The sequence below is a fragment of the Armigeres subalbatus genome, chromosome 3 (assembly GCF_024139115.2).
Source record: "Armigeres subalbatus isolate Guangzhou_Male chromosome 3, GZ_Asu_2, whole genome shotgun sequence".
Lineage (NCBI taxonomy): Eukaryota > Metazoa > Arthropoda > Insecta > Diptera > Culicidae > Armigeres > Armigeres subalbatus.
Genome location: NC_085141.1, coordinates 429,471,273 through 429,495,195, shown reverse-complemented (window position 1 = coordinate 429,495,195; position 23,923 = coordinate 429,471,273). Strand labels below are relative to the sequence as shown.

The 23,923-nt window shown below is 38.0% G+C and overlaps 3 protein-coding genes across 4 annotated transcripts; 2 read left to right on the top strand and 1 right to left on the bottom strand.

The window, feature by feature from the left end:
• The first annotated feature begins 2,032 nt into the window (after positions 1-2,032).
• LOC134227529 (zinc finger MYND domain-containing protein 10 homolog) lies at positions 2,033-3,869 on the top strand. The gene is made up of 4 exons (XM_062709091.1): positions 2,033-2,301; positions 2,364-3,398; positions 3,532-3,672; positions 3,741-3,869. Exons 1-4 carry the CDS (start codon positions 2,207-2,209, stop codon positions 3,802-3,804), a joined length of 1,335 nt encoding a protein of 444 aa, XP_062565075.1. The 5' UTR covers positions 2,033-2,206; the 3' UTR covers positions 3,805-3,869.
• LOC134227530 (small ribosomal subunit protein eS12) lies at positions 3,814-4,865 on the bottom strand. Its single transcript, XM_062709092.1, has 4 exons — positions 4,726-4,865; positions 4,517-4,536; positions 4,124-4,457; positions 3,814-3,951 (listed from the first exon to the last, which is right to left on the bottom strand). Exons 2-4 carry the CDS (start codon positions 4,531-4,533, stop codon positions 3,880-3,882), a joined length of 423 nt encoding a protein of 140 aa, XP_062565076.1. The 5' UTR covers positions 4,534-4,536; positions 4,726-4,865; the 3' UTR covers positions 3,814-3,879.
• Positions 4,866-8,022: 3,157 nt separating this feature from the next.
• Positions 8,023-22,385, top strand: LOC134227528 (uncharacterized). Of its 2 annotated transcripts, none has more exons than XM_062709089.1 (4): positions 8,023-10,655; positions 11,304-12,828; positions 12,884-13,037; positions 21,001-22,385. In XM_062709089.1, exons 1-4 carry the CDS (start codon positions 8,649-8,651, stop codon positions 21,209-21,211), a joined length of 3,897 nt encoding a protein of 1,298 aa, XP_062565073.1. In that variant the 5' UTR covers positions 8,023-8,648; the 3' UTR covers positions 21,212-22,385. The 2 variants fall into 2 exon arrangements, with proteins under 2 accessions (XP_062565073.1, XP_062565074.1); XM_062709090.1 differs by having other exon boundaries at positions 12,884-13,021; positions 21,001-21,142.
• The last annotated feature ends 1,538 nt before the right edge of the window (positions 22,386-23,923 follow it).

The window sequence follows — 23,923 nt, the reverse complement described above, 5'->3', positions numbered from 1 at the left end:
TCTTTTTTGTTGCTGACAAAACTTTTCGGATCTTTGTCATTATTATCTCCGACAAAAACAAAGCTTTGTCGTTGACTCTGTTTTGTTACTTGTTTCACATGCGCATCGAAGAAAAATTGATTCCCTGATCATAATGTGTTCTGGTCATATTTTGTTCGGAAATATCTCTCCTTATGTAGGGTTAGGCGGGGCAAGATGGGTCACGGGTTAAGATGGGTCAGGGCCGTTTTTGAGGATCGTATACATTTTAATGTGGAGATTATAACTTTGTAGGAGGAATAATTTGGTTCTACTTTATTGTAACTCGATTTGATGATAAAATTTCATTTTGTTAGAGTATGACAAGGTAAATTCTTTTTCAGCATTGTTTCTTAAGCCCAACCACCCTTTCTCAAGGAATGTAAAATAACAACATTGCCAATGACAACAACATTGTCCTCTCTTGTAAATGTTGGGACAAACTCAACTCGCAATAAGCGTTTGTCCCAAACTGCAACAGAATAGGACAATGATCGCCTGCCGTTCATTTTGAGAAATAGTCGGTTTCCGATGATATTTTTGGTTAAATCAGTATCAGTTATCATAGCTTAGACATAAACTTAACCATCTGTACACATGATTTGTGTTTTACTTCTGAAATATTCAAGTTATCGCAGTTTGAAAAGTTCTTAACAATTACCTCTCCATGTTTGTTGCAAATAAAATGGAACGCAACAATGTCTTTATCCTCTGCAGATGAGGACAAAGAGTTATCGCTATTCTCTTTTGTCGCTTGTTTTTCGCATTTTTCAGCAACAATTACATTCCTTGCCCTTTCTATAAAACATCTCGTCGAGTAATCTAAAATAAAAACATTTTTAGTAATATAGTGAAAGTATGTATTAGAAGTAATGTAGGCGATGTTGTACTAACTGCGTTGAAAAAAATAAATTTGATCGAAAATTAGAAGTTCTAACACGAACTTGCAAATGGGGCAAGATGGATCAGCACATACTAAAGGACATAGTTTGCATTCAAAACATATTTTCTATTGCTGATGTAATCATTTTAAGGTTACTTTTGAGCATAATGATGCTAATATGTTATAATTAAAAATCTAGATCAACATTTGAAAAGGGCGTAACAGCCAAAATTTATTCTTTCTGATTCTTTGTCTACATATAAAGCTTTATATGTAGACAAAGAATCAGAAGGAATAAATTTTGGCTGTTACGCCCTTTTCAAATGTTGGTCTAGAAATGTATATTTTTTGTCTTTAAAAAAGCAATACTCGGACGGATTGTTTTCATAAGAAATGACAGACATTTTTAAATGTAGTGCCATTTTTTAATCCGAGGCTTTAAAGTACTATTTTATTCAAGAACATCATTGACATTAAACTCATCCATCTGTGTGTTACAGTCTAAACTCCATGAGTCGATGTTCTATGACTCGATATCGACTCATAGAAGCAAATTATGCCATAGTAAAAAATATTTTCTGGGTTACTGCAATGGTCCCTCCAAACAGCTTTTCAAAGATTTCCCATTCCACATCTCGATATTTCTATGAGTCGATGGTCCCTTCAATATCGACTCATGGAGGTTTGACTGTATTTAATATTGTGAATAAAAACAATATTAATTGCAGAATTTGAAGGTGACCCATCTTGCCCCGGCATTTGTTGATTGACAGAAAAATAGACTTCTACTTTAATGACTCAAAATGAAATAAAAAGTGGAATTTTTGTTATTTCATACCCCTGGCTTACAGATTATGAGCTATTTTTATAGATCCACGTTGAAAAGCTGCATTAAAATGTTTCTATTTTGAGGCATTCAGGGTTCGCCTTAGGTGACCCATCTTGCCCCATCCTACCCTATGTATTGTTCCTATTCAGATTTCTAGGCTACTAGACCCGATTATTGCAATTTTTGCAAAACAATTTTTTTAAACCAGCAAGACGGCCAAGCTAGCAATAAGCTGTCCTTCTAAAAATGTGCACCGGTCGATCGATGTAATCGATCGTCATATTCAACCAATTAGTATGTGGTACGATTGTGACAGAAAACAGGTACGACTTTAATGACCAATTGGCAGATCCTATCCTAGGTAGCAAGCAGCTCAGCTACAAACAACCCAACCACAACAACAACAACAACCGCCTGCTGGTTGCCATGGACACACTTACCTTTGTTATTTTTCATAAGATACAAATTGATACAAGATGTCTGCTTACCCTTGTGCTGTTCTTCCGGGCGAAGTGGATTGTTTCGTAGAGAGCCTAAGAAGATTCCAGGTGGAGGACATCGGTAGTGAAAGGTACAGTGCTTATTACTTCATACCGGTATATTCCTTCTACTATCAACTTTATTGTTTGTTAGCTGGTTTGACCAAAACGAAATCGTCCTAAAGTTGACCCAACAAGCGTTCATAGAAGCGACCACCAAGCAGGAAGACATCATCAAAGAGAAACTATTAATCGAAGGAAAGATTCCTGTACTGGTCCATGAGGCGTACTGTATTCTAGTGTGGAGGATGAGGATTCTTCCCCATTTAATTGACTCGAAAAATGCACAAACCTCGTTTATTTTCTATAGTGTTTTTTATTACGAGGTGAATATTATTTCTTTGCTTGAAACGATTCTATTCCACTCAAGTTGCTGTGAAGCGATCGGAGACACCGCTCTGGATCTCGTGGACTATTGCGCTCAAGCACTTGGCCTTTTGATCGGACATGCTAACAACGAACATCGTTTGGATGACTCAAGAGAACTTAAACAAGAATCAACTAAAAATGAAGTAGAACGAATAATGTGCGAAATGAGCTTCAAGATTGGAATCAAATGTGTTAATATTTTAAGCTACATGATGAACAATCTCAACGTACTACCACTGAGTACCACCAATCGCGTTATAAAAACACACGATGTGCCATGCTTGATTGCAGAAATTTTGCATGTAAAACCATGGCTTCGTAAGACTGGCGCCGGATTTGAAAAATTCCAGGATGGTCACTGGACTCCAGTACACGGTGAAGACGTTCTAAAAGTGACCAAAGATGAAGCGCAAGCCTGGTTCTGTTTATATGCTCTGCTTTTCAATCAGGAAGCGATGAGAAATTACGAGGCGACTGACTTTAGAAGGAAGGAGATAGGAAAGTGCGTCGGCTTGCTAAATGATCATATCTTAGATCAGGTTCCTGCGCTGTCACAACTTAAACAATTTCTATACGCTTTTCAAATGGGAAGTGATTCAACTGGAAGGCAACAGGTGAAGTTAATGCTGGACGAATTACCAGAAATAAAGGATGGTCTTTTGGCAGCAGCTGAAAAAACGGGTTGGGATAAAATAACCCAGCGGCACCTAAAGATTTTCGTCGAACTATCACAGGATAAGATTGGCAGCATAGCTAAAAGGTAACTATGAATATTTTTCATACACTTTGCAATAGGTATGCATTGTAAATTAGCTCATTGTATATGTCGATTATCGTAATTGAAGAACATATACATAACTGTATCACGAGCATCTATTGATTATTCATTTCAGACTAGCTGTCGCGTACAACACACATATATTGGAACAGTTCTCTGGACCGGATACCATACGTTCACTGAAGCAATGCTTTTCTTGTGGTAAACCAGCGGAAAAGAAATGTTCTAAATGCAATTCCACTTACTACTGTTCTCGGTGAGTATTGAAGTAATATGTAGATAGTTACCTTTCCGTTTCAAACTTTCCACTTTTGGCCGTTTCAGAAATTGTCAGATCGCGGACTGGACAAAACACAAGGAGCTTTGTCATCACTTGAAAACACTTTAAACAACTTACTCTGGAATTACTGGATTATCACCTTATATATTCCCCAATAAACATTCTTGCGATCACTTATTTTGTTTAGCTTGATTGCCTCAGCTGCTTCAGATGTTCCCGAATGACGTCATGTGCTGGGGTCTCCTCACCGTAGGCCTATAATGGAGAAGGAAAAAGAACCATTGGATAAATTGTGTTCGGAATACAAAGAAAATGTAGGAAACGCGTTGATTTGAACCAACACAAAATAAAACATTTCAAAATAACATGATAAGCAAGCCACGGGCTGATGCCATGGCTTAGCGCTAATAAAATAGCCCATGTTTACCTTGAGCACAACACAGGACGCTCCGCTAATCTTGCGGGGCTTGCCTTCCTTGTCGATCTTGCACAGACCGGACCATTCGCCCAGCTTCTTGTTCGAGTCGACGCGAATAAGTGGGATCTGGTGCTCGTTACACAGAGCCGTGATGAGTTTTTTATATTGTGGCTCGTCGCAGCTTTCGGCTAGAATGCAGAGCACAGCTTGGCGCTTATCTAACGCTTTGCAGGCTTCGTGGATGCCATGGACCAGTCCATCGGCAATCAGGGACTTTTTGAGTACTTCCTGGAGGGCTGTGTTGACATCCATCGTTCCGTCAACTGGAGCGACAGGGGCTTCACTGTAAACATTGATTAATCATTAGCAACATTTTAATATGTATAAATAAATTGTACTTACACTTCGACATCCGACATTTTCTGAAAATTAAAAAATATTCGATTAGATGTTACTGAAAATCAAAACAGTGTCGATTCTACATGGAAGTTAAGATAAACAAACTCTGGTACATTTGTTTGCCATCTTTACGTTTGCTTCACATAAAACTGATAAAGGATCATTGCCTTTGTAGAAAACATCATTAAAAACCAAATTTATCAAAAACTTACGTTAAAATTATCGCAAACTTTACGAAATGTGTTTCAACAGCCGCAGCTTTATGACGGAAAAAGAGAGAAAGGAAAGAACACAGTTCAGAGCCGGAAGTTGATGGAATTTCTGACAGTTCTTTTAGGTGGCAAGATAATTGTTTCACAGTGACTGTTTTCAAATTAATGAAAGAAAAGTTAGCCCTTGCCGCTTTTACAAGTGAGGCGAATGAGCTCACAAAAGATATTTTAGTTACACTGAAAACCAAAACTACTCAAAAGTGGGTTGTTTTTACTCATAACCGTACTTTAAGTTAATAAATCCAATTTTGAGTAAAATGATAGCACTATAAGGAACATCCATTAATTACGTAACGTTTTATATGAATCACTTAAAATTTCTGCTAGGATTGTCACACTTCGGACAAACCCCCTCCCTCTCAAAGCGTTACGTAATTTGTGGATGCTCCCATAGACAATAGGGCACTGCACGGAAACATCTCTTTCTCTTTCGTTCCTCATAAATTTTGACGTTTACTGGCCTTGTTGTTTTCAAATTTCTTTGCAGCGAGAAAGAGACAAAGCAGTCCGTGCAGTGCCCTATTGGGTCCTAAAATGAAGAATCAATATTCGATTTTCTTGCATGGAACGATGAAGATAATCATCCTGAACGCGTCAGTTTTTCTTTTGACTTAGAAATCGAAAGGAACATTGTTTAATTTGAAATTTAAAAATAGATGAAAAATGCTTCATCGACATTTTCGGTCTCGTTTGACGTACGGAATAATATGATTCAAACGCACTACAGTCAAACTTCCATGAGTCGATATCGAAGGGACCATCGACTCATGGAAATATCGAGATGTAGAATAGAAAGTCCTTTGAAACCTGTTTGAAGGGACCATCACAGTAACCCAGAAAATATTTTTTAACATGGCAGAATTCGCCTCCATGAGTCGATATCGAGTCATAGAACATCGACTCATGGAGGTTTGACTGTAGTAAAACACCGCAGGGCACTTGACTCAATCTTCGACAGCTAATATATGGGCCTGACTATATTTAGATAGTAGAATCTCTAGATGAGCGAAAGCATGGCTGAGTCAATTTTTTTGCCCGTGCACACGGGCATATGACGTCACAGCCCTTAACGTTTCCATTGAAATTGTGACGTCATGCTCGTTTGGAGATACGTTTGACAGTTCGTTTGGAGACAGAGGATTTATCTTCGCTCATCTATATATTCCACTATCTATAGGCCTGACGTTTTGCGCTGATGGTTGATTCGTTCTGAAATGTGGCACAGCCCAAAATTTGCCTTAAAATGTCTTAAACACAAAAATATTATTTTTAGTGATTCAGACATTTGCCAGAATTTTTATAACATTGGTTCAAGTATTCTTGACCGATGCACTATTGTTTGCAACCATAAGCAAGGAAGGGCTTTAGGACCCAATTTGCCTTTAATTACATGCAAACAATTTACCCAAAGCGGCAAAAGTAAAGTTAAATTTACCCAAAGTGCACTTAGATCTTGGCCACATTGCATAGTTCGACAAGCCGTGAAGCGAAAAAAGAACTTGCCTATGGAAATTTTTGAAATCATGTCCATCAAACCATTTCATTTGTTACGCGACGTAGAGAATACTGCCTTGATCACTTACCCAAGTTAAATTTACCCAAGAGCATCATTATCGGTCGCGAGCATTTTAATCACCCGCTCAGCGCTCGTTTCCGTATCGGTCACTATCTTCCGCTCTCAATTTGGTTGCTGTATTCCGTACCGGTGACGTTTGACAGTTGACAGTTCAAGACAAAATTTTCAAAACGACTTATCTGCTTTTGTAAACAAAGATTCAAACGACGATTTGACGAATCTGATAGCTCTCCCACGCAAACCAACACCACCAATAGGAAGGTGAAGGTTTCCACTACCTGTTGATGGTGTTGGTTTGCGTGGGAGAGCTATCAGATTCGTCAAATCGTCGTTTGAATCTTTGTTTACAAAAGCAGATAAGTCGTTTTGAAAATTTTGTCTTGAGTTCATCAAATAGCAGCGCTCTTATCGCGCTATCAAATTTGGTCACCTGTCAGTCGCGCTACTGTTATAGCAGCGCGTTTAGTAGCGACCGGTAAAGTGTCAAGTAATGATACTGCGCCGCCAAACGGCTTAAACTTTCTTTCATCTCGTGCTCTTGAAAAAAATATTGGAAAAGCAAGTGGTTTACAAAATGGTCGATTTCTGGCTTTATTGTATAATCACCTTAAATTAAAATTAAATAAAATTTAAAAAAATGAATTTGAGTTGAGTTGCATAATGTTTATTAAGGTCACTCCTGACAGAATCCAAGTTTCAAAGTGCTCGCGTTTTCGGGGGCACACCACTCGATACGGAGGCGGCGGACAACTGTCATTTTTGTTGATGCAGCTTTGCTGCGTCGCAGCATGCGGAGGCGGCGGACAACTGTCATTTTTGTTGATTTAGCTTTGCCGCGTCGCAGCATGCGTGAAATAATAAAAATGACAGTTGTGCGTTGCTTCCGTATCGAGTGGTGTGCCCCCGAAAACGCGAGCACTTTTAATCTTGGATTCCGTCAGGAGTGACCTTAAAGCACTCAAAGACGAACTGTAAACTGCAGATATTGTGATCAGAAATTGCAAAAAATATGATTCAAACGCACTAGCAAAACACCGCAGGGCACTTGACTCAACCTTTGACACTTAATATGGTCTTAATCACGAGCGTCTTTTTTTCACGATTCTTCTTCTTTTCGCTCGAAAAAATGACATCCGCTGCGGGCCGATGAACATTTTATGTGAATCTGGAGAAAATATATTTTAGTTACAAGATAAAAATTGTCGCTTCAGTTCCCTTTGTTCTGCTGTCCGAAACATGTTAGGTATCGAACTGTCGAATCGTATGTATTTTTCCTTCATTGACATTTATATCCCCTATCCTCGCCAACAAAAGATGTTCCGGACAGCGACAATGTTTATCTTGTGCGTATTAGGCCCTAATTGGACTAGCGCGCCACTAGCGAAGTTAGGTTTAACGTACGGATTTCGAGAAAAATCCAATTTCGCTAGTCCCCTATTTCGGTTTTCAACTTAATTGAGTATATTTATTATCATAAATTGCGTAATCCAAATGAGCTACATATAACGAATCTTGAAAATAACTGTAACTTTAAACAACCCTTCTCAACTGTCTTAATGAACCATAGTAACGTAAACATGCAACGCCTTTGGTAATCATTTCCTATTTTGACATAAGATGTATGTTTCTTTGTAGAGGAGATGTCAAAGTGACGATTGAATAATTTTTAAGATGATTTTCAATTGGATGTTTCCATATCGACAAGTCGAAGTTCGTTCATTCTTTTCATTAGATTTGATCGTATTTATACACCAAAAGATCGCATAATACCAGAGTGATAATTAATTTATGTGCTGCTAATATATAGCTTGATTGGTGCTCGTGACTGACATTGAATAAATCATTATTGTTGCAAGTGTGACATTTCGTGAATAAGATTATTTTGAGTTTCGCTTCAAGTTTGACTACCAAAGAGGGCAAGGCTAGACAAAATTGTGTAGGGAAGGTCGAATATGAAGACAACCAGTCGAGATGTGCGTTTTTTGTGATTTTGCGAAGATGATGGAATTTATATACGCTCGTTGCCAAAAATAACATACAATTTCAGACCCAAAATAAATGTAAATAGTATGAATAAAACCAGTGATAGCAAAGGTGAAAATATCTTTGTCTGGTCTCACACATATAAGTGTAAAGGGGCTGAGCCTCGTTCATCGTACGGAATTCAATGACTAATGTAAATATGAAGCACGAAATAATGACATCAGTCGTGAACCTCTTTTGGGCACAGTAGAAAGTGCACCAAAATTTGGAACATGTAGCTACGTTTTAACAGTATTTACCAGCAATGGATCTGATTAAGAAAGATGAGTGCAATATAGATAAAAATTTGCAAGGAAATTCTACAGAAATGGAGTGTGAAGCCGAGTCGGAAAAAAATGATCTCAGTCCTGAAAATTCAAAAAAGAGTGATAACTCTCCATTGGATGACCGAATTTCCAAGTCAGTGGCAGAGAAAGATGACGAAGAAGAGGAGAAAATGCAATATAACAACGGTAGTTTCAATAGCGGAATAAGTGATAATAGTAATGTAAACAAGAGCGCTTCAATGCAGGAGATTGAAAAAAGTCAACGTAGTGCTAGTGAAGATCCGGATGTCCGTAACGCCCTAGCTTTTACGATAGAATTCAGTGATGGCCGAAAGTCGATAGATACGCAACGACATGAAAAAATGCTTGAGCGTTTCCAGAACCGTCATAAACGAGGAGTATCTTTGTCCAAATTAGAAAGCGGGACAACACCACCAGTTGGAAAAATGAGGCCTCCACAAAGTGTAAATTTACCTAGAAGAAATAAAATCGAGCAACAAGAGATTCAAGACACTGCAGTAAGATTACGTGAAAAGGGTCGATTGTCTAGAGACTCGGCCGGTAAACGACATAGTTGGAGTCCTCGATCGAGTATGGCCGAAACAGGCCCTAAAGAGTCAACAGGAAAAGTTAGAACTAATAAATTTACTCCAAAATCAACAGCGTTGCAGATGGCTTTTGACCAACAGAACATTATGAAAGATTCTTGCTCAAGTTCTGAGTTCAATGCAGAGAGTTTGGATTCTTCCATTGGCCTGCCCTGTATTCAGCCACCACTTGAAAATTTTAAGAAGGATAATGATGACGACGGTAGCGTCAGTGAAGCGGGAACATATACATTGGATGGAGATAATTATACAGAGGAACAAAAAGAAAGAATGAATATTGATCGCATGCCAGCATTTACTCCGGAGACAACTCCAAAGCCTCTGTTTAAACAAGGTACGAATAAGTTATACACTCAAAGGCCAACGAGTTTTCAAGATGAACTGGAAATAATTGATTTAGATCGACCAAGCTCCGGAATAACTGCACATGAACGTAGAAAAAATAACGTTCTGGAGGTTGTATACTTCCACGAATCACCAGCACCGGCACAAACTATGAAACCTAAACAATCATATCTCGAAAAGCTTAAGTCACGTGTTAAGAACATCACTCATAAATCCAAATCTCCAGACAAACAAATTATTCCACAACAGTTCAATTCCCCCGATCAAGGAACGTTTACTTCTGTAACGACTAGTGGAATATTAAGTATGAAACCAACATTGGAAAATCACCCACGAGTGCATCGCCGTAATAGTTTAACAAAATCTCACATTGATAGTTCTGAATATGTCCAAGGTGTTGCGAAACTGAACATTCATAAAAGTGAAGAAGAGGCGAAGATTCTCAATTGCTACACAGATTCAGAAAAGGCTACAGGCTTATCGGACTTGAATGTGAACTATGACCATGCACGATACAAAGCAGATTCTGATGCTTCCACTATTGGATCAGCAGTTAGCAAGAAGGATTGGATTCAAGAATGGGCAAAAAATGCCCGAGAATACTCGAAGAACTCATCACCCAGTAATACAATAAGCAACATCAATCCACAAATGGTACGCAGTTATGATTTTGAAAATCGAGGTCAATTTGGCTACGACCTTGATATTGACATGACTAAAAGTGATTATTATGATGCGAAAAAATACCAAGAGTTCGGTGACAATCTTGATCGTCAGAATTTGCATAGAAAGCAATTAGATCGGCTATTGAACACCAGCAGCAATAGTGATCCGATGCTAAAACAGGTTTACAATACTGATTGTGGGGGACCAAATTTCGGAGAATTTACTCGACGTGGGAGCATCAGGCAGTATACGAATTCATCAGCATCAAAGCCCCCCATGAGCCCAAGTAAAATACCATCCCCGATGGGATCCATCGGTAGAGCCAGAAGTGTTAGTAGAAACCGCAGTCTACAAGGCAGTAATTCGGTGAGTTACATTTGTTTGGATTTTATCGACCATATATGCTATAGCATTCGCTAAGTTCTGCAGTATTTTTCATTGAAAATAAACATTATCTGCAGACATTCTGTGCATTGAGACGCTGTGCATATTCAAAACCATGTTAAATAAATTCAGCACTGCATGCAATCTTGAAATTTGTGGTGACTTTATGTTTTTGCCTTTCTCGTACAACAAAATTTTACCGAAAGGCTATCCCCAAAAACGAAAGTTTTTAGAAGGCTCAGAGACCCATGGTGTTCCAATCTCCAATCGACTAAGCTCGACGAACTGAGCAAATGTCTGTCTGTCCGTGTGTACGTGTGTGCGTATGTGTGTGTATATGCGTGTATATTTTTTTTCTTTATTGGACGATGAGTTATTGGCAGTTGCCGATATTTAACCCGCCGCAGCCAATATCTAGGCGCTATCGTAAATGCGCAAATAGCCAGCATGAGTTAACCGCCAGAAATTTGTATGGCGAAAGACATCTAACGCGAGTTTTCTCAAAATAAGGATTTGGCAGCGACGGGTAGAAAATCAGCCACTGCCAATAATATTAACAATTTGATATATAAAGTGCCTGGATATTGATACATGTTTCAAATAATAATTTTGTTCTCAATCCATTTTCAGGATCTTTCCATGAATGATACCGAAATGTATCTCCAAAAAACCGCTGCAGCTATTTCTACCCTACAAAACCTGCAAAGGCGAAATTCGTTACGCAATTCCTCGCGACATAACTCTTCACATTCAAGTCCACTTAGTCCAGGTTCACGGCGTATGTCGCCAAAAATATCTCCGATGAACTCACTTCAATCTCCTATGCAATCACCACTTCGTGAAAAGATTCTCCTAAACGAAGGTGGTCAAAATTATCCACCACATCATCAACAGTTACTTACCTTGAAGCAACAGCAAAATCTGTTGAATCACAAAAGAAATCTTTCCCTCGATGGATCCGAGTCCTATGCTAGTGCATTAGCTGCACTTGGGTATGGAAATCAAATGTCGAACAGCCTCAACTCGGAGCATATGAATGCAATATTAGATTTTAAAAAGCAACACACTCGACACAACTCCTTTGAGGGCATGACTTCTCTTCCTCCGAAGCCAGTAAAGTGTTTTCAGAATTTCGATCAAAGAACGGCGTATTACTGCGCGCGGGATCAGAACGAAGCAATGTCGGGCCACGATATGGCTGACGAAGATGATGATGATAAATTGATTGTGATAACTTCTGCCGTGAAGGAAATGTCCTTGGCTACTAAGAAACCCAATGCGGTATTGATTAAACAGCAATCTTCGTCAGCAACAGGTGGAAAATCTACTGGAGCCCAAGCGAGACCAACAGGAAACACAACAATCAAAACATACAATCCTAAACAGGTGCCAACTCAAATATCGTCACCCATTAAAAGATCAAGTTCATTTTCTGTTAAGGCTATTAAGCCAAGCACGCCAACGTTAACTCCCAAGCTTGGCTCCAAAGTCGCTTCCGGTGGTTCAAGAATCCAAAAATCCGCTAGCAGCACTAGTTTTAAAAAGATGGTTGCCAACTATAATGATGAAGAAGATGACTTTTATATAAACGACGATGACGATCTAGACTTAGGTCCACAATATTCTTCTAGTTCTGAAATTAGCGATAAAGATGAGGAGGGTGGTGAAGTGGAAAAAGAACCCATTACTAACACCAGATACAACAAAACCTTCCTCATGCGTATGGAACAAAACAAGAAGATAGCTGCGGGAGTCAAACAAGGAGTCGCTGGGTGTCCAAACACACCGGAGTTACCACGTAGAACCCTTCAAGTAAGAGGCAATAATCGTGACCGAGCGTCAATGCCTAGAGATTCAAGTCTAAACCGTATGAAACAAGATTTGAGCGCTGTTCGCAAATCGTTGGGTAGAGAATCGGTGCCGAAAGAGCCAACAGGTAATAAGCAAAAAATTCAGCCAAAATATTTGGATATATCGAAGTATAAGAATCCTACTGCTGGAAACTTTTTGAAGAAGGATGAGTCCAAAAGCTATTTGATGAAAACCGAAGTGAAGAAAAGCCCTAGCAGTGCTTCGATAGCTATGAGTAGAGCAGAACCAAGCAGGACAAGTACCAGGAGCATAAAATCCGCAGGATCAAAACCATCCACATCAAGTATGATGATTCGATCTATTTCGGTTTCACTTTTAATTTTCAATTCAATTTTCAGATCAAAAAGTTACCAAGGAACAGGAACTTGAGATGTGGCGCAGGCGTGCCAGCTATGATCCAATGAAGGCCGCTATGGAGGGCAAGAAGAAGCAAGAGGAGGCCCGTCGCCAAGTTCAGAATCAAGCAGAACGAACAAGTAAATCGTGTGAAAGGTTTGCTCGTTTTATGTGCTTCATTGCTTTTTATATGTACTACACGCACATTTCCAAATCATCAACATTTTCGTCTATCGCTCAAATGGTGTAAATAATCGTCAATATCTTCTCTGTTCAGATTATGGAGTTATAACATGTAAAAACTTTTAGGGTTGAAAGGTTGACACACCTTTTGAGAGCGCCAATAAATTGTGACATAGGGCAGTGGGGTTCAACGATGGTTTCATGGATTTTTGCTTATTCGAGTTATTAATGGGATACATAGCGTGGAGATAGACAATGAACATGCTTACAAGCCTGTAAATACCTTAATGAAAAACATTTTATAACTCCGAAGTCTGGCTTAGCATTTAGTGTTTTTCACGTGAGCCGAAGTATCATCTTCGTAAAGAATCACTTTCTACAAATCACCTCAGGGTCTGTTCACAAATTACGTAACGCAAAAATCCGAGTTTTTGACCCCCTCCCTCCCCCTCGTAACAAAAAGTAACATTTTTATTACCCCCTCCCTCCCCCATGTAACGCGTAACTGTGAAAATTTTAAAGGCAGATTTTTTTCCTTCTCTGAAGCATTATGATTTAGGTATTTTAGGAACACTGTTAGAATAGGGACGGCACATGATCACAAATCAAGGATATTAAGAATGCAGCTAGTAGAAACGAAAATAGAATTTGCGATCATAACCATTTACATAGTTTTGTGGAACTGTGGTGTCGAGAAATACAATATTCGCTTGGTATTTTTACACATATCAGACCCGCTATGTCGCTAATATACGATAACGATAAACAGCAATCACTTCAATCAGTGATTAAAAAAAAACATTCAAATAAATTTTTATTCGCGTTATGCGTAACATTTGGTAGCACCCACCCCCTCCCCCTCCTTTTAGTGTAACAAAGTATAACGCAAGTTGGACCTCCCCCCTCCCCCCAGAAGCGTTACGTAATTTGTGAACAGACCCTCATGCTGCTGGCTACACACGCTCTAAATTTATGCTTTCTGTCTATAAAGAGCTCTCCTTTGTAACGAATGTGTGTTTGTTATTCACAAATTATTAAAAGATTAAGTATGAACTACACTTGCTAAGATAGTTCAAGCTTTTCTGACACTTTCGTTGATTTAAATGACCTAACGGTCGAAGCGAAAGTCTTATACGATTTCGTAAGCACTAGTCGATTGTTTGAGAAACTGCACATCTGTGTCACAGGTTATTCGATTTATCTTAAGAATCATAGTTTTGGTAAATAATACAGCAATCTCGTATTGGGATTGTTTCATATAGTAAATCTTTGATAAAAGCTAATAACTATTAGTGTATGAGGACTTTCTCAAATTAAGTTTGCTTATTGTGCACCTTTAGTTCGATGTTGGTATTATTCGAATTGGATAAAGAGTTCGAATGGTCTTGCTTTGTAGCCGCGCCTCTTACCGCACGGCTAAGGAGGGCCCCTAAGTTACCTCATAGCAATTACAAATTTTGTAAATTATGGTTGAAAGTTTTTTTTTGCTACCAAAATATGCAAAATTTGGTTCAAGTGTGGCTTTTATCATTCTAAGGTCTAACATTTTCAACCACGGAGATTTTACCAATAAGCAAGTCCTCCTCCATTTAAGAAGAATCTTATTTTTTTTTCGTTTGATCTTATACAATTAAATCACCAAAATTATTTTAAGGTTTAAAAATAATTTTGATGATTTAATTGTATAAGATCAAACGAAAAAAAATTAAGATTCTTTTAATTTTACTTGTGGAATGTATTTACTTGTCATAAGACGAGTTTGTACTATTCCATTTAATTCCACTACTTTATTGTACCTCTGACAGATACGTATTCCGACCTCAACAGTAAGGTCGTCCTCAGTGCCTCGTACTTGACTCGAGTCAAGTATGAGACACTGAAGACAACCTTACTGTTGAGGTCGAAATTCGTATCTGTCAAAGGTACAATAAAGTAGTGGAATTAAATGGAATTGTACAAACAGTCTTATGACAAGTAATTAGCAGATAGCAGATATTTTCAGAAATTCGATTATGTGCATTCTGATTATGTGGAGATGGTCAATATTAGCCATATTTTAAATAACGATCACGATTTGTTAGATATATAATGTAACTGTGGTGCAAAATCAATTTCTGTATCCGGTAGCTGTCCCCCGGGTCCGGACAGAAAGATTTTTCATGTGATCAAAAAGTCACACAGGTTTTGTTAAATTTCCTCTTCTTATTAATATTGGCATTACATCCCCACACTAGGACAGAGCCACCTCGCAGATTAGTGTTCATTAAGCACTTCCACAGTTATTAACTGCGAGGTTTCTACTAAGCCAAGTTACCATTCTTGCATCCGTATATCATGAGGCCAACACGATGATACTTTTATGCCCAGGGAAGTCGAGATGATTTCCAATCCGAAAATTGCCTAGACCGGCTTGCTTTGTAGCCGTGCATCTTACCGCACGGCTAAGGAGGCCCCTTCAATTCAATTGTTTGTTCTTGTTGAGGTGCCAGAAAGCCACAGAAATAAGCAGAAACAAAAATTAAAGATATCATTGAAAAAGGTAGGAATTTGAAGTAGGATGTAAGAAATTTAGTTGGAGAGTCAAATTAGCTCTACTAACACATTTTGATATCTACAACTTGAAGCAAATGAAAATTTTTACTATTCTAAATGATGTCTTCGATCATGTAACAGGAACTTAATTCATCAGCAGGAAAATTCATCAGCAAAATACATCCTCGAAAAACGTGTTTAAATAGTCAAATATAGTTTGTATGAATCATCAATGATCCTGTTTTGTGTATATGGTATAGAAGTAAACATAAACCGGAAAAATTTTCGTGTTCGGCACTGGGGGATCTCCCCCTATAGAAAAAACGACTTTTTCGAAAAATCCGCATAAAAAGCCGCGTAGCGACTTAAGCGACTTAACGTACACCACTTTGTCATATTTAAGTTCCATCGGACATGTTTTCGGATTTCATTGGCATCCTCATATTGAAATCATTAAAGAATGTGATAATACCATTACTAACGAAAAATTCTAGGGAGGCTAATTTATGACGTATGAATATGATTACGTCCTTTGCGAAGATAGGGAGGTAATTCTGCATATTCAAATTTGAGACCTTCACGAAAAGTACCGATTTTTGAGATTTTGGTAGCAATCAATCGACGAACTCTTTAAGATTTTCCCCAACTAGAATGCGCAGGCCGTCGCCGAAAATAGCAGTACTCAAAAGAATTATCCACGCAATGCTCAGACTATCGTTTCGCTTCTATCAGTGATTAGAAAAGCGCTTTGTGGAAAGAAAATCTGTTCTTTTTAGGCGTCGATTGTGGTCTCGGGATATCAGTGGCGGTGCTGAACATTTATTCTTAGCGTCTTAGCGGAAAATCATCGAGCGGCCGTCGGACAGCAGCAGCAGTGAATTTTTAACGCAAGGGTGGGATTAACGTTTGATTCTCGGTTTGATTGCTGTCAGTGACTCGAAAGACACATTGTGGGTTGAAAATCGACTCTTTTCAGGACCAGCATTTTATGAAAGAAAGGGTTGATAGCAAACAATGGCGTCGGTTGCATTCCCGCGGTACTAAAGGAAGTTTCCGTCAGTATCGGAATCACAAACGCTCGTCGGAGAGCAACGCTGCAGAAACGTTGGCGTCAGTGGTTTTCTTTCAAAATTCAGATTTTATTTCTGTTTGTAATTGGAAAGGAAAATTATTGAAAACAAATCGGTTTTTCTCGGATGAACTAGAGGAGGTAGACCCGAGACGAACATACTTCAAAGTGCAAATCAGAATCGCTTGGCGACGCTGCAGAAGTTCTTTCTCCAATGGATGGCAAATCATCTGACGTTGATGTCAGAGTAGACAAAATAAATTTTCTTTCAAAATTCTGATTATGCCTGTGATTGGAAAGGCGCATTGTCGGTTCGTCTGAGAACCATCATTTCACAGGATGTTGAGTATGAGTAACGAATTTTCAGATTTCATAAATCTTTATGCGATTAGAAAGACATATGAGCTTACCCAACAAGCATTGGAGGCTAATAAAGAACTGATTTCGCCACAATTTGGCTTTTTCAGCTGAAAAATTGGCTTGTTCCATTTAAATTGTTTGTTGGGTAGTAATACGCCTGTAGAGTTTTATCCACCCGAAAGAATTCCAATTTCTTTCTCAATTTCAATTTTTGTTACCTCTTCTTGAAAACTCAAGATTTTGCCTTTCTGGAATCTCTTAATTGATTTTCTGGAAATAGCAGAAAAATCCCCCAAATTACCATTCAAAGCTACAGAAAGAAATGCTTTCAAAATATCTGGATCGATACAGACATATGATACGTAGTATTTGGCTCTCACGTTTTCGGAAGGATTCTTTTGATAATTCTTTCAGAAAGACCATGCATCTTTAAGAAGTATGAACACGCTAGGATCAATTAAATATACTTGCAAAACTCTGTAAAAAACTTTAAAATATTTAAAGATTAAATACTTGCTGAGAAAACCAATTTTAAATCAGGAGTTTTTATTTGTGTTCCTTAAACAATTTGTCCAACTTTTTATGCTTTGTCAATATTAAGACCATACAGACAGTTCAGTATACCACAAGAACTGTCTTTATCCAATCAAAATTTTAGAAATTGTGTTTGTTTTCTTAGTCTGTTGCTTCTATTATTTATTCAATCAGCATTGCACCAGCATGGAACCACTGTTTCTACTTCAATTTCCTAAAGTAATGATTTCTGGCGTTGGAGAATCAAGGGAGCGTACTATTTTTCGTGTTTAACATTCCTATCGTAAGATATAACAATTGTTCGAAGTTCGATTTTTTTTAAAAATAGATTCAATGTTTCGTAGAGAGAGATGTGAATGAAGAGAACTCATTCCTGGCAGTTACGCCTATATATGATCAGAGAGCTAAATAAGTACAATGTTCATGCAAAGTGGCAAAAATTCTAGGGGGGGGGGCTAATTTAGTTCTAGGTGGGGCTATAGCCCCCCTGTAGTTACGCCAATGGATAATACTAAAATAAATTCTATTATCCTGATTTTCATTTTTATATGTATAGATTTACGTATCGATCATCCAGTTTTGGTATCATAACTGTATCAGCCACAAAGAGAGATCCTCTTGGAAACATCATGGTTGTCATAATATGAACGCTGCCTTTCAGTGGAGTGGATTGTTTGCATAAATAATCATCAGTATGCCAACTTTGTTGATAACTATCACTGTTACTCTATTCGAGAACCAAAATACTTGCCTTACTTAATACCAACAATATTTCTTTTTTGCACAACTGTTTTTTGTTAAGAACGGTTTGGATTTAAAAAAAACTAATTTGGCCTTAGAGCAGACTAGAAAGAACCTAAATATGCTCAGCTCATAAAAAGATCAATTACCCCCGATATGGGGATCAAATCTCCCGCAAGTTTTAAAAATGCCAAATTTTATATCTTTTAGAAAAATCGATTTTTTGATAATTTTTACGTTTACGTTTTATGTTTTTGAATAACTAATTAAATTGTTCATCAGGTCCATCTTAAATCGTATAAATTTAAGCATTTTTCATCGAGAAACATCTGAAACAAAAATTGGGGATCATGTGTGTCCAATTTCCCTTACTCACCTCAACAATCCACAAATAATTCAAAATTCCGAATTCGTGTCAATTACCACAAAAACACCAGGGTTGCGGGCAAACAAAAGATACTAGCATAAGCTTTGGAAGTATCCAAAATTCGCCTCAACGGAACATAAAATGATGAATTCTCGCTTAACTTTTCAAAAGGACCTAAGTAACATTTTTTTCATGAATTAATTTGAATACTGCAATGAACCAATATGAAACCTTTGAATTGCAGTACTCAAATTAATTCATGAAAAAATGTTACTTAGGTCCTTTTGAAAAGTTAAGCGAGAATTATTGACTTTTCGCGTTAACATTTTTATTTGGCTAATAACATTAACGTCAACCTTTTTCATTTATTTGACTAACTTAAGGTCAACCCAAAGAAAACATGTTTCGACGCTTCTTTAGTTTAAAATTGAATAAAAAAAACAAATCAGTGCTGAAATTTAATTTTGGACCGATATTCGTCAGATTTGGGGCCTACATTAAGCTTGTTTGTATCGACAGATACACAGCTACAGATTTATAAATTTCCTCTAGGACGCTCAAGGAATGAAGTATTCGTTTTATAATTTAGGTCAGGTGGCCTTACATTTAGTTCTGCTGAGCTCCATCGACCAATCTTCTTATTGGCATTACATCCCCACACTGGGACAGAGCCGCCTCGCAGCTTAGTGTTCATTAAGCACTTCCACACTAGTTAACTACGAGGTTTCTAAGCCAGGTTACCATTTTTGCATATCATGAGGCTAACACGATGATACTTTCATGCCCAGTTAAGTCGAGATAATTTCCAATCCGAAAATTGACTAGACCGGCACCGGAAATCGAACCCAGCCACCCTCAGCATGGTCTTGCTTTGTAGCCGCGCGTCTAACCTCACGACTAAGGAGGGCCCCATCGACCAATATATTACATATTTATGTATAGGGGAGGAGGTTCGGTTGTGGGCACCCTTTTTTGTTTGGTCCATAACTTTGGCCATGGTTGATCTCATACCGACATTTGTATAGCAATGGAAAGCTAAACGTATAACCTTATTACTAGCAAAGAAATTAGTATGATATCGTCGATTTGGACAAAAATATTGACAATTTGAAAAATTAGACATTTTTGGACATTTTCACTTTGTGGTTCGGTTATGCGCACCTTTGAAAACTTAGCTAAAAATAAAGAAGCATGAATAAAAATCACCCAGATTTAAAAACAAGGAATAGTTTATTCATTCTAAAAGCCAGGAGACACAAAAAACTCAAATCAATTCACCTAGCAGTGATGATGCCTCTCTCGGTGCATTAGGAAGGATGTTGAAAAAAATCGCACAAGAAAGGTCTAAAATAGCACTTTAGGTAAATAGGTTTTAATTTTTCATTGATTTACTTTTTATTGGTATGCATCACAGTCAAAAAAATCCTGATTAATCACCCTAGCGGCAATAGTGCCTTTCTCGTTCATTACAAAAAATAATATTCTGGCCATAAATTTTGATCCCATAGTCCGATCTGACCAATTTTCAATAGGAAACAACGGAAAAGCATTCCCTGTCGAATGCAACTTGTTGCAAGCAAATCGATCAACGCTTTGTTCCAAAAAGGGTGTGTATAATAACTAGACATGCCCAAAAAAAAAAACAAAAATATTAAATAAACTCATTATTTCAAACAATTATGTCAAAATAATTAACTGCATAAAACGTTATTAAAAATAAGTTAAGGGACAACTAAAACGATATTGAATGATTTATCAATTAAATCAGGGTGCCCATAACCGAACCGATAAGGGTGCCCACAACCGAATTTCGCAGCCTTTTTGGAATGTGAAGAAAAAAAAATTTCGCGCTAAAATTTTGATGCCAATCGACATTGGGCCTCAAAATAGATTAAATTTTCTGTGTAAATACGCATTAGAACTCACTTTTTGAATTAAATCACTTCAATTTATGACACTTTGAAAAAGTCCAAAAAAAACTTTCGTGTTGTTTTTCTTGTACAAAAAAGTTATTTGTTTCTAGTTAAAAGTAGAGATACCCATCTGGTTTGATATTGAGCACAAAACATCATGCTATTATAGCAAACAAATGACGGTTGTCAGAATGACAGCATCTCTTATCTGTCAAAAGATACATAGGGGTGCCCATAACCGAACGGTGCCCTCAACCGAACCTCCTCCCCTATTATATAAACAGAAATTTGGGAGCGTGATATAAATAAATTATAAATATATTAAATGTATATTTGTTTGACCAAATGTTTTGATGATTTGTATGTGTTTTTTTGTTATCAGCATGACTTTAACATACATTTTTTTTTAATATCTTATAGCTCCGTATTGAGGTCTCAATCCTGCCATAGTGGCGTAGGAGTTGGAACAGGTCGCTTGTACTCCAACAATTTCGGCAACAACACGAACGCGAATATAAGAGGAATTCTCGATCAAACTGACACTAATAGTAACAGCAGTCAACCGAGTAATCGCTGGACGCTAACTTCGAACGAATCGAGCGACGACTTTGACGATGAATACAATAATTAAGTACATAATTACTTTATAAGTGGAATTTGTTTTCTAGAATCGATCGATTGATGGCACAACTGTAGTAGCAATGCTTGTATGAAATTGTTTAATTTTGGAAATGTGCCGAAAATATTACATGTCTATACCTAATGCTTGCGATATGGTGCAATACTACATATAATGATCATTTTTGCAGAATTTTTATATTCTACCTTTAATTATTTTTGGGCACATTATTCTGAAAACACTACGAGCCAAGAAAAGATAATATCTCCTATTTCTCGGTTAGTGTGGAGAAAACTAAAGGAAGCTTCGGCATGGTTTGGAAACGGTATATTATTTTGCCATACTTTTTCTCACCATATCGTTCAAATAAGTATTCATGGCAGCATATAATCCTTCCGAATAATAATATTATATACCTTAAGCAACAACGATCGATTTTGACTACAATCTAAGTGATATTAAATTACATCATACAGCACGTCAACCTAAATTCAAGGTTGTTTTAAGTACTTCTACGCTTTCTTAATACATCATAAAGCATGCTAGAATACGTTTGATTATTAATTTTAAAAAGAAGGATCACTTATACCATTAAATTACCATTTTGTACGCTTCAAGCAAAATTCAACAGCCTTATTGTGAGCCTCTCTTACTATTACTATTTTCGAATATTATTTCATTTATACTATTGAGATCTGCTGAGCATGTTGCTGTTCCACTTTATAACGTCACGCTTATGAACGAGCTAGGTTAAATATGTTTGTACTTTCTTTGTTACTGTGAATATTGTCAGATGTGATCAAAATGGCGTATTAAATACATTCATGTTATGAAATCTATTGTTATGATTATTATTTTCAATTCAATCGCGTCTTTAAATCGAATGGTACGAATGTTTGAGGTGTGTCGATAAAATGTTGAGCAGGAAATAAAAAAGTGGAATGAAATTAGTCGAACTGAACTGAGTTAGTTACAATGCAGTTGATTAGGATTTATTTGAAAGTGTAGAGCACCATAGCCTTCCATCACAATATGGGAATTTAAGGTTATGTTTTTATGTAACTTAACAGTAAACGAATTTAATTTGTATCATTGTAAGTTATCATTAGCTAACATTTTTATACGAATCATTTAAAATTAAGGTGTTCATAACCGTTCTGTGAAATAAAGTTATTTTCATAAAATATTTGCAGCATTTTTTTCTCATCTTCGAATGTTCATGTTTAACTCAAATTCAATTTCAATGTCTGCATAACAAAACAGCGCCACGTAACATCAATGCGGGTCTATCCATAAAATGGTAGTATACACTGTTCCTCCTACCTTCAGCTAGAGTAAGTCGTACCTTGAGGCCTGCCACATGTGGTTGGGCTCTGTTGAAGTTTTATAAAAAGCAGTATGTACCCGCAAGTAGACCCTGCCAAAGCGACCGTGTGCCGCTCAAAGCGCACTATCCCATTACCGATTTAGCGTCTGTCCACCAAGGTGTGGCTCAAACAGCGTCTGTACTGGCATTCAGCGCCTGAACATGAAATGCTGTTCCCCGAAAGCAAAAACAAGATCGCAACTCATTTCGACTTTTAAGTCAAAACATGACATTGCTACAGTCCATAACCAAATTAATGTGTCCCTTTTTCTATTTTGATGACCATATTTAATTCCATTAAATAGATGCATAGACCTTAACCTTTTTCTTCCCTCTTTTTCAAAAATTTCAATACGAAGACATTACTTTTGAAAAAAATGCTAAAACAAAAGTTCCTTGGCATAGCTAAAATTATTCATTCATTTTCATTTATTTAGTTTACATCTAAATGGATAACACTGAATCAACAATTTGACGCCACAATACACGGTTCGATGCCGCATCTCTCCATCCTCGGATACGCCACACGCTCGCCAAGTCGTTTTGCACCTGGTCTGCCCATCTCGCTCGCTGCGCTCCACGCCGTCTCGTACAGGTTCAGAAGCGAACACCATCTTTGCAGGGTTGCTGCTGTCCGGCATTCTTGCAACATGTCCTGCCCATCATATCCTTCCGGCTTTAGCTACCTTCTGGATACTGGGTTCGTCGTAAAGCTGAGCGAACTCGTGGTTCATTCTTCACCGCCACACACCGTTATCTTGCACACCGCCAAAGATGGTCCTAAGCACCCGTATCTCGAATACTCCGAGTGCTTGCAAGTGCTTCTCGAGCATTGTCCATGTTTCATGTCCGTAGAGGACAACCGGTCTTATTAGCGTCTTGTACATGACACATTTGGTGCGGTGGCGAATCTTTTTCGACCGCAGTTTCTTCTGGAGCCCGTAGTAGGCCTGACTTCCACAGATGATGCGCCTTCGTATTTCACGACTAACGTTGTTGTCAGCCGTTAGCAAGGATCCGAGGTAGACGAATTCCTCGACCACCTCGAAGGTATCCCCGTCTATCGTAACACTGCTTCCCAGGCGGGCCCTGTCGCGCTCGGTTCCGCCCACAAGCATGTACTTTGTCTTTGACGCATTCACCACCAGTCCAACTTTTGTTGCTTCACGTTTCAGGCGGGTGTACAGTTCTGCCACCTTTGCAAATGTTCGGCCGACAATGTCCATGTCATCCGCGAAGCAAATAAATTGACTGGAACTGTTGAAAATCGTTCCCCGGCTGTTACACCCGGCTCTCCGCATGACTTCTAGCGCAATGTTGAACAACAGGCACGAAAGTCCATCACCTTGTCTTAGTCC